Source organism: Gastrolobium bilobum, unplaced genomic scaffold (assembly GCF_033153095.1).
Source record: "Gastrolobium bilobum isolate Gb01-03AN ecotype WA unplaced genomic scaffold, APGP_CSIRO_Gbil_v1 utg3161, whole genome shotgun sequence".
NCBI lineage: Eukaryota > Viridiplantae > Streptophyta > Magnoliopsida > Fabales > Fabaceae > Gastrolobium > Gastrolobium bilobum.
The window spans coordinates 454,918-465,775 of NW_026899561.1; the positions used below are offsets into that span (position 1 = coordinate 454,918).

A 10,858-nucleotide genomic window follows, 5' to 3' on the forward strand; every position below is an offset into this window, starting at 1 on the left:
TTAAATTGGATTAATGATGGCACTTTCCACTTGTCGATTCTCAATAATCTTCTCAAGTTCTTGTGGCCTGCAAGGAACTGCAAGAGCACCCTTCTGTCCAAATCCATACTCTTCCCTAGCCTGCTCCAACAGTCTCAAGAAACCTGGATCATTTAAATAATCTAACTCAACAATGAACCTCTTGGCTTCTTCACCCTTGATTGCTATAACCGCAAAATGCCCTTCTCTAACATCTTCTGGAACTCCTATTTCTGTTTCATTCTCATCATCAATGTCTCTCATGTAAGCTCTTCTCGGATATGCTGATCCACTGTGTGCCAAGAATGGAAGACCCTTTAGCACCTTTGTTATCAACGACTTGAGCATCTTCCTATGAACCTCCATGACTAAATATCTCGTTCTTCAGTGTTCTTGATAGACAATGACAGTACTGTAGTTTAGTGAGTTATAGAAATAAACTTGCTTTCTAATTTGGAACTTTCAGTACTATTGATGGTAGAAGTATGTGGATTTTATAAAGAGAAGTCAATTGAATGGAATTGGCAAGTGGAAACACACAAGAAGTTTCTCTCTCTTGATGTGGAGCCATATTCATTCCGTGTTGTTGAAGCGACATATCATTAATGCAACCTTGACGCGTTGGCTTCTTCCCTAATCTTAAACGCGGGACTTGATTACTTGGTAGCCAAAGTAGTCTATCATTTAACTTTAAGGCCTAATTTGTTGTCGGGAAAAATTTTCGTAGACACATCACACAAGTATTTTAGCAGCAGTTATAATTATATAGTATATAATTATAATATTAAAATTATATTTTTTTTTCTATTCTCAGAAGTTATTTGTTAATATGAAAAATAAAAAAATTATAACTTTAATATTATAATTACGTACTACTTATAATACATAGTTATAACCTATTAAAATGACACTAAGAACCTATTTGGATGAACTTTTTTTTCTTCAAAAATTACTATTTAAAAAAAAAAATGTTTTTCTCACTTTAAATTCGTTTGAATGCCTGCTTTTAAAAAGAAACAAAAGTCACAAAAAAGTTAAAAACTTGCTTTTTTATAAGCTAAAAATTCTAGCTTCTAAAAAAACAAAAATCAAAAACTAAATATTTTTATAAAAATATAAATAATTTTAACTTTTGTAAAAAACACTTTTAAAATAAAAAAAATAAAAATTACTTTTTCTAAAAGTCCAAACAAATGGGCTCATAATCATTTGTTATCTCTCTGAGTAACATATTATATACGTGTGTACTATGTACTAATTGAGAATTGTTTTGTAGCAAAAGTACTAGCTCTATCCTTTTAGGCCTAATTTGCTGTCTATATGACTATCACATATTATATATACGTACATGTGTATGTGCGTAAGTACTTGTTGAAGTGCCACTCTAGATATATATATAAGTGACTAATAAACATATAGGAAAATCCAGTTTTCCTCCTTGTTTGGTCAAATAAAACTAATGTCAATAGCGAAAGTCATCGATTACATTTGCTAAGGGCACATCCATGCATTTTCATCGGGGATACAACAAATCAAGGTTCTCTTGACGGTGTTCGTACATCCCTGTGTATATGTCGGCAAGGGAATTTTCAACGTGTTCATATATATATCAACTACGAATCACGTTGATTAATTGGTAGGGTATTCTCGAGTTCGAGTTATCCTAAATACGCAACTGTATTCAAAATTTGGTAGGGAAAATTTTACTATCCTTATGGTCTTGTAAAATATAAAAAAATAAAAAAAATCTATCTCTTTTTTTGCCAAAAAAGTCAAGTTTCAAATTATAGGCATGCTGAAGAGATGGCAGGATAAGCAATATGCATTTATGAAAGCCGAATGGGCTGCAATCAAAGTTATAACCTGCTGCAATGGGTATTTTTTTTAATAATATAATAATAATAATAATACTATATATATATGTATTTAAATTAACTTAGTTAAAAGACAAAAAATGCTTTCAATTAAAAGTTTCATAAGAGACCTTTTCAAAACATAAAACTTGATTGTCTGCCCGCAAGGTGTATTTCATTCCTATCACAAGAGGATACAATAAAGAAAGAGTAAAGAGTCTGAAAAGAAACATCAATTATCAAAGAGCTTTTGAAGATTAAAGAATTTTTCGCAATCAGGATAAATGTTACCCTTAATCCTATTGAATATGAAAGTCATGAATTCCTAAGATCCAAATTATGTTTTTGTATGATGAACCCTATTAAAAAATCATTATTTTTTAATTAAATTTTCTTTTTTATTATACACTGCTGAAAATTGAACACATAACCTATAATATAAATTAAGTATCCAGATCCTTTACTACTAACCAATCCTAAATTAAGTTATTTCTAATTATGCACTAAGTTACTTACTAGGCCTTGAGCACTGTAATAAACAAACTGCATTCTTTAGGGGGGAAAAAGCTAAAACTAAAATTTGAGTCACTTGTGGAAAATCATATCAATTCTTATTGAAAAAAAAAAATCTCACACCAATAAAATAGAAGTTACTACGAGTCGGGACAAATTATTGAGAAATAAGTACAAATCAATTAAAAATAATTCGGACCGATTCAGTTTTAAAAGAAAAAAAAAATTTGGACAACTATCGAACCAATCCAACCTAAATAAATCTGAGTTGGATCGGTTCCGTTCAATTCAGTTTTAATATCTCATACCTTTATCCTTGTGGTGTTCACATTCCACATCGAAGCACCGCACATGTTATTGCACTTTGATAGAGAATTTTTTAGCAATAAAGATAACTCTTACTTGTAAGGGCATAAGATCTATGCATTATTAATTAAATATATGGTGTCTATCTAAAAAGAGTGATAGGATTAACTAACATTAAATGTATACACAAATTAATTTAGTAAAGAAAGATTTTAATTTTATGAATTAAACTAAGAATTTAAATTACTCACTAAAATAAATATTAAATTGAATTATTATTTAAACGATACGACTCAAAAATCATTTATATGATCTTGAATTCACCACTAATTATGTAAAAATGTATTTGAGTTGAACGGGAATAAGCCTAATTCTATTATAGGGAAGGATCCGTTTACAAATTTTTTTTACAAATTACACTAAGTATAACCGGTCATACTTTAGTGTAGTTTGTAAGAATTTATAAACAAAAAATTTGTAAATATAAATTTTTTCTTCTATTATTCTATAGAGTTTTACAGTATTTTTTTATTTTATTTTTTAATTACTAGGCTCCTCGAGCCTTGGAGGGTCCCATTATTGGGGGTGGCCATGGGACCTAACCTTAGGATACCCCTCACATTGCACGCATACATGATGACCTGCTAATTGAGCTAGACATAATTCATGTAAGTAACATGACTTATTTAAATTATGACATAAATTTTTTATCCGAGCATGAACTATTCAAGCTTATATTAATTACAAACACATTAATTTATCGAAAATATATATATATATATATATATATATATATATATATATATATATACATTAAATACTATTGCACAACTCACACCGAAGACTATTAAGAATCAGTCATCATGTAACTAAAATATCAACTTAAATTTACTGATTATAGGACAAGTCAATCAATAAAAATAGTTTAAATAAAAAATCAATAATCACTATCATTGTGCAGTACATTACTGAGGAAAAAAAATATAATCTCATTTGAAATGCTTGATTATAACAAAGAGAAATACTCATAGCTTGAAAAGGGGGAAATCACAAAATAAACTGATCATTTGAAATGCTTAATTGATTTTTTTTGTTACCTCGTTGCTCCTCGATCCTTTCTCGTGTTGCCATCAATCTCTTCCTATTGATACTAATTTTATTGAATTCAATAACTAAAATCGGATTTATCTTAAGTATTCCCAGTTTTCTTTTTCTTTATTTAAATTTCATTCAATGGAAAATTGTTGGGTAAAAAGGAAATAATATTTTGTTTTTCTTTTTAGTTTGGGGGGCCATAAGGCCCATGAAAAAGAAAATTACGTAGAAATTACCCCAACAGTGTCCATAATTTAACAATAACATAACATAACCTATCAGCTTCAAAGGACTGAAATATCTTCACATATTCATTGCAATACGTGGTGGTGGAATGGAGAGGTGCAAGAGGCAATTAAACATAAGAAGGAGTGCTTTAGATCTTTGCATAAAAGTCCCAGTGCAGAGAACCTGCAAAAGTTTTGATTGGCGAGAAAAAATGCAAAGAAAGCAGTGCGAGAAGCTAGAGGCAAGGTTTTCGACGAGTTGTATAAAAATCTTGGGAGCAAGGATGGTGAAAGAGGTATTTATAAACTTGCAAAGATAAGGGATAAGAAAAGTAAAGACCTCACCCAAGTTAGATGCATCAAGGATGAAAATCAAAAACTTCTGATGAGAGATGAAGATGTAAATGAAAGGTGGTTGAAATACTTCAACAAGTTGTATAATGGGGATGGAGATACAAGCGAGGTGGACTTAGAGGACGCGTGTGATGATATGAATAGAAGATTTGTATGCAGAATTAATACACATGAAGTTAAGGAGGCTTTAAAGAGAATGAAGACTAATAAAGCCTTAGGGCCTGATGGTGTCCCTATTGAAGTGTGGAGAGGCCTGGGGGATGTGGCAATAAAATGGTTGACCAATCTTTTTAATAAGATTCTCCAGACGAATAAGATGCCTGATGTATGGAGGAAAAGTATGATTGTGCCTATCTACAAAAACAAGGGAGATATACAGAATTGTTCAAACTATAGAGGCATTAAGCTAATGAGCCATACTATGAAGTTGTGGGAGAGGGTTATTGAACATCGCTTGAGGAGAGATACCAAGGTTTCTGTAAATCAATTTGGATTTATGCCAGGAAGATGTACCATGGAAGCAATTTTCTTGATGCGACAACTAATGGAAAGATACCGAGAAAAGAAAAAGGACTTGCATATGGTGTTCATAGACCTTGAGAAAGCATACGATAGGGTTCCAAGGAAAGTTTTATGGTGGGTCCTGGAGAAGAAAAAGGTTCCATTAAAGTATGTAAAGGCAATCAAGGATATGTATGATGGGGCTACTACATGTGTAAAAGCTTGTAACAGATCATCAAGTTATTTTCCTATCACGGTAGGTGTACACCAAGGGTCGGCTCTAAGTCCTTACCTCTTTGCCTTAGTTATGGATGAACTAACAAAAGATATTCAAGAGGAAGTGCCATGGTGTATGCTTTTTGCAGACGATATTGTGCTTATTGATGAGAACAAGGAGGGTGTTAATAGAAAACTTGAATTGTGGAGAAGCACATTGGAATCCAGAGGATTCACATTAAGTCGAAGCAAGACTGAGTATCTGAAGTGTGAGTTTTCTCTGGTACGAGATGAGGACCAAGAACCTGTGCATCTAAATGGTCAAGAGGTACCCAAAAAAGAGGCTTTTAAATACTTGGGCTCCATTTTACAAAACGGTGGAGAGATTGATGAGGATGTAAATCACAGAATCAGAGCAGGGTGGATGAAATGGCGCAGTGCATCTGCATTTTTGTGTGACCGCAAAATCCCCCTGAAGTTAAAAGGAAAATTCTATAAAACGGCAGTAAGATCGGCAATGCTATATGGAGCAGAATGCTGGCCAGCACATAGGCAACATGAGCATAAGATGGGAGTAGCAGAGATGAGGATGTTAAGGTGGATGTGTGGTTACACAAGGATGGATAAGATAAGAAATGAAGATATTCGACGAAAGGTCGGAGTAGTACCGGTAGCCGAGAAGATGAGAGAACATAGATTGAGGTGGTTTGGGCACGTGATGAGAAGACCCATGGATGCTCCTGTAAGAACAGAAGTTTGTTACCAAGAGCTCAACACAAAAAGAGGCAGAGGTAGGCCGAAGCTTACTTGGGGGAAAGTAGTAAAACAAGATTTAATGGAGTGGGATATAGATTGGCGGACAGTATGTCTTAGAACGGAATGGAGAAAAGCTATAAGTATGGTGGAGGGTTAGACCCGCTGTTATTCCTATGTTCCAGATGGTCCCTTTTTAGTCCTTTTTCCCTTCATTTGCCCCACTTCTTCTTGTCCCTTTCTTTTTTACTTTTATTTATTTATATATACATATATTGTTATTTTATTTTATCTTATTTTATATTTTTATTTTATTTGTTTATTTTTATTTATTTATTTATTTATTTTTATTTTATTTTTTTATTTTTTATTTTTCTTTATTTTATTTATTTTATTTTTTATTTTTATTTATTTTTCTTTTTTTTATTTTTTTATTTTTTATTTTTTAACTTTTTTTCAACCGTTTTGTATCTTTCATGTGGGTTCATCTACCACCGACCCCAATTAATTTGGGATAAAGGTGTTGTTGATGTTGATTCATTGCAATACGTAATGAGACCAGAATTTGCACGAAGAATAGATTTGGCTAACAAATCCGCACATACATTGGCACCACGAGGAGTGTATTCAAAGCAAATGTATTCCTAAAATTTTACTAAAAATAAAAGGTTATTTCAAAAATAAGAAATTTCAAATCTGAGTTGTTAATATCTTCATAAAATCTTGTAATTATCTTAAAAACTTAATTAACTTTTGTAAAATAAAATATTCAATAATTTCCTAAATTTATTTTAAATTTATATTGAGATATAATAACAAGCACTTTAATTAAAAAATAACACTTATTTAGGATATTATCATGAGAATAGTATTTCTCCTATTATCTTGTGATCATTTTGGGGTGAAAAAACAAAATATCATAACATATTAATATAGAAAGACTAATTAATATAGTTTCAAAATGAAATAAAAAAAATCAACCCTAAAATAATCATTTTGGGATCACCGAGAAAAATATAACGTATTATTAGGAGTAACACTTAGAGTCTGTTTGGATGAATTTTTCTTTCTTTCCAAAAGCTGTTGTTTTTAGAGAAAAAAAGTATTTCTCAAAAAAAATCTATTTGAATGTCTGCTTTTAAAAAAAGCATAAGTCATAACAAAAGTCAAAAATCTGCTTTTTTATAAGCTAAAAATTATAACTTTTAAAAAAAGCAGAAGTGAAAAGCTAAATATGTTTTCCAAAAATCAAATATTTTTTAAAATATTTAGATAGTTTAACTTTTGTAAAAAATACTTTTAAAATAAGCAAAATATAAAAAATACTTTTTTGGGAAGGCAATCTCTTAATCCTATTATCATACACTCCTTCAAAAGCTACGAACACCCCGTAGTAGTTCGAGTGACAAAGGATTTAAACAAGGGATTGAATTTGAGTCTTGTAAGCGGTACAGGCCTGAAGAAAAATTTAACACAAATCGAATCCATCGTATACAACTCAAATTAATTGGGCCCAAAATAAATCCATAAACAAAAACATAAACTCGATACCATATCTTAATCTCAAAGCTTAAGATTTATGGTCTTTCTATTTATATGATTGTTGAGATATATAGTCCCACGTTGATTGGATGAGCAACTATAATATGGCTTTTATAAGACCTTGAACACTCTCACCTCTTGAGATAGCTTTTGGGATGGTGTATCACAAGGTTCTTTAGATGACCTAAACTTTACTATTCATACTTGGATAGCAAAAGATATCTTTGTCTATACTCTATAGTATTCGATCTCAAACAATTCTCTATTTAGCCAGTTACTATTACAGCCAGCATCCTGTGAAAATGCATTTTTCCAATTCACTGATGTAATACGACCATAGCAGTTAATCAGATATTGATCAATCCAAACTTCCAAGCCATCCTCAGAGAATTGGATCCCCTTTGAACAGCTCGGCAAGGAAATCCATCCCCTTTAGGCAGATAGAGAGGCGAGGTTTGCAGTCGCACAGCTGGTCGTTGTAGCCTTAGATTTTAGAATGTCGTGTGATATTGGTTTTACTCCAATGTGTTGTGTGATCTTGGTTCTTCTTACCACTTTGTACGTTTCACTTCTATAAAATAAGGTAGTCGTTGAAATTTACGCAAGTAGAGTAAAATTACAAAAATATTACGCTGCATCATCATTTTCAGTAAGAGAAAAGAAAAATGAAATTGTACATGTAAAAAGCACAATCATGACATGAAACAAATTTGTGTACCACACCCTCGCATATGTCTCCCCTTCCACGGGGTCCCTAACTAATAGCAAAATAGGATGTCGGTTGTCTCATACTTTATTTGGAAGCGCCACTTTATGTCCAAATCATCTGTAACTGTTCTCATGTTCTTCTCTACTCTGCCCTGGGGATAGAGACTGGAATCTGTTCTTAAATATTGGAGAATTGATGAAGACATGCATGGCACCTATCATGGATCAGTCCTGTTCATATGAGCTAACACTGTGTGGATAAATAAAACAAATAGGTATGAAAAGATTGATAATTGTCGAGGGTCATTACCTTAGACCAATTATTAAGCTTGTATATTAAGTTGATCACCTTATATTGGATAGGCATTGCATGTGACTCTTTTCCTAAAGGCGAACCTTAAATCATTAAGCATATGTGGCACTTAGACTATGTATATATATTAGGATTGTTAGCATAGTTGTCATAATTAATATCATCATAAATGATTATCCTTTCATTTTCTGTAATTAATATCGTATGGTCTTAGACAATTATAAATATATATATATATATATAACTTTCCCTTTGTAAACACACTTAAAAATAATATATAATTTATGGGTTCATTTTTTTCTAAAGTTACTTTAGAATAATTTGCCTAATGTTCACCGAAACGATATCATTTTGAGACAAAAATTATAATATGTTTGTAATTTTAATTTATTTTAGGATTATAATAATTCTTATCATTCTAATTTTTTAATCTTTTAACCCCAAAACTACGTCGTTTTGGTGAATATTACACAAATTTTTCTAAAGTAAATTTAGAAACTTTATTGGCATAATTTATATATAAAATAAAAAAATTGCCTCTATCTCCCATAAATTTCCCCAAGGATATACTCATCCATAAGCAAAGGGAGGGTGCTAGCTAGGATACCGGTGACCCCTTTAATTTCAAAAATAAAAATAATCATTTATATATCTCAAATATATATTTTATATATGTAAATACATAACTTCATTTATTTATTATTTATTATTTTTATACCAGTAACTTAATAAGCATCTTAATATACTCCATAGATCATAACCTCAGTATAGCCACAATATATATTTCCTCATCTTTTATGTAAACCTCACCAGCCATCAACCACAATAATAACTAATTAAGAAATTGAATATAATGAAATAATATTGATAACTATTCTCCTTTTAAATAGTTTTATTTATGTATACAGTGTGCACGTTTAATTCGGAAACAGAGTGGAATAGAAAGGAAGTGAAAAATTCGTTCTTATATACAAAAAAATAAAAAAATAAAAAATAAAAATCGTTCTTTGTTACTCCATCATTGCAGTTGTTTGGTGTTGTTGGTAGATAAAATTGAAGACTCAAAAACTGTCATTCAAAGCCTGCTCATTCACTTGATTTACGGTACACTTTCATTGGTATAATATATTAATATGTTTAAGAAAGGAAAATGTGTTGTTTTTACACATAAAAATAATGTATAAATAATATTATCTTAAAAAAATAATTTTCACATGACATGAAATTATTTTAACAAAAAGCATAAGCAAATAATAAAAAAAAAACTTTTATAAAGTGAATTTGTTTCAAAAATGAGCAAAGTAAGATCGCATTTACCTTTCAATTTTTAATAAGCCAAGATTATGATACACTTTATATTAAATCAACACTTCGTACAATTTTCTTATTTACTTTCAAGACAAAGTCACTTGATAAAAACTTTATCAACAAATGACCTATTGCCGAATCTATTATTCGCTTGAAACAAGAACCAGGAGTGCTTTATTCACGTTTTTTGTAAAGCAAATTATTTTAATTTTTTAATTTTAACTTTAAAACCATAAAAGCCGATGTATTTTATACTATTGGAGAACGGTTTTTATGATTAATGGATATTTTGTATCAATACATTTAAGTTTTATATACAAGAATATATTCTTCACCATAAAGAAAGCATTTTCCAAACTCCAAGGGTAGCTAGCTTACTTGTCAACTGAGCTCCCAATGATTGTATGGTTCAGGATACAAATCCTAGATCATGCAATTTCTTTAGGACGTGTCTCTCTTTGAAGGGAAATTAATCTCATTTTTTCTCCGGTGACATAACTCAATGCATCAATTGTTCTAATAAGAAGGTAGTCTTTGTGGGCGGCTTCTAAGAATAAGATGACCGTAGGATATTATGATTTAGTCCCAGGTCTCATCATTGTTGTTATTGGCCACAAATCAACCGCGACAAATTTAGAGTTGATTTAAAACATAGGTCTAAGTCGTCTTTCCATGGATAATTAGTAAAAGAAGCTATTGCGACAAATTGCATTTCTTTGTTTTCAATTTATTTTTTATAGTAAAACTGACAACATGTCCAGGCTATAACAAATATCAAAGTGACACGGCTCATTCTATTTGCTATCATCTATGTTTCATATTTACAATCATTAGCAATAGCATTCGGCATTCACAAAATCATAACCATTCTTACAAGTGGCCATCTACTCCGATAACAGAACCAGATGCTAATGGCCTTCTTTGCGCCTACAAATTGCAATTACATTTACATGCATAAATATAGTGTCAAAATGACCAACTTATTGTTTGTGCGCTAGTTCACTCACTAAGTCAGAATTACTAGGATATGAGACTCTCAAAACATTACACCATACATAGAAGTATACCATACCATGCAAGGGAAGGTGACTAAGACAACAACATAATAGACAACAGGGAAAGGTCATGCAAACTCTTATTATCCCTTTTAC

General features: G+C 31.1%; 1 protein-coding gene across 1 annotated transcript; it reads right to left on the bottom strand.

The window, feature by feature from the left end:
- On the bottom strand, window positions 1-384 carry LOC133291485 (auxin-responsive protein SAUR32-like). Its single transcript, XM_061489752.1, has one exon. It carries the CDS (start codon window positions 382-384, stop codon window positions 1-3), a length of 384 nt encoding a protein of 127 aa, XP_061345736.1.
- Window positions 385-10,858: the final 10,474 nt, after the last annotated feature.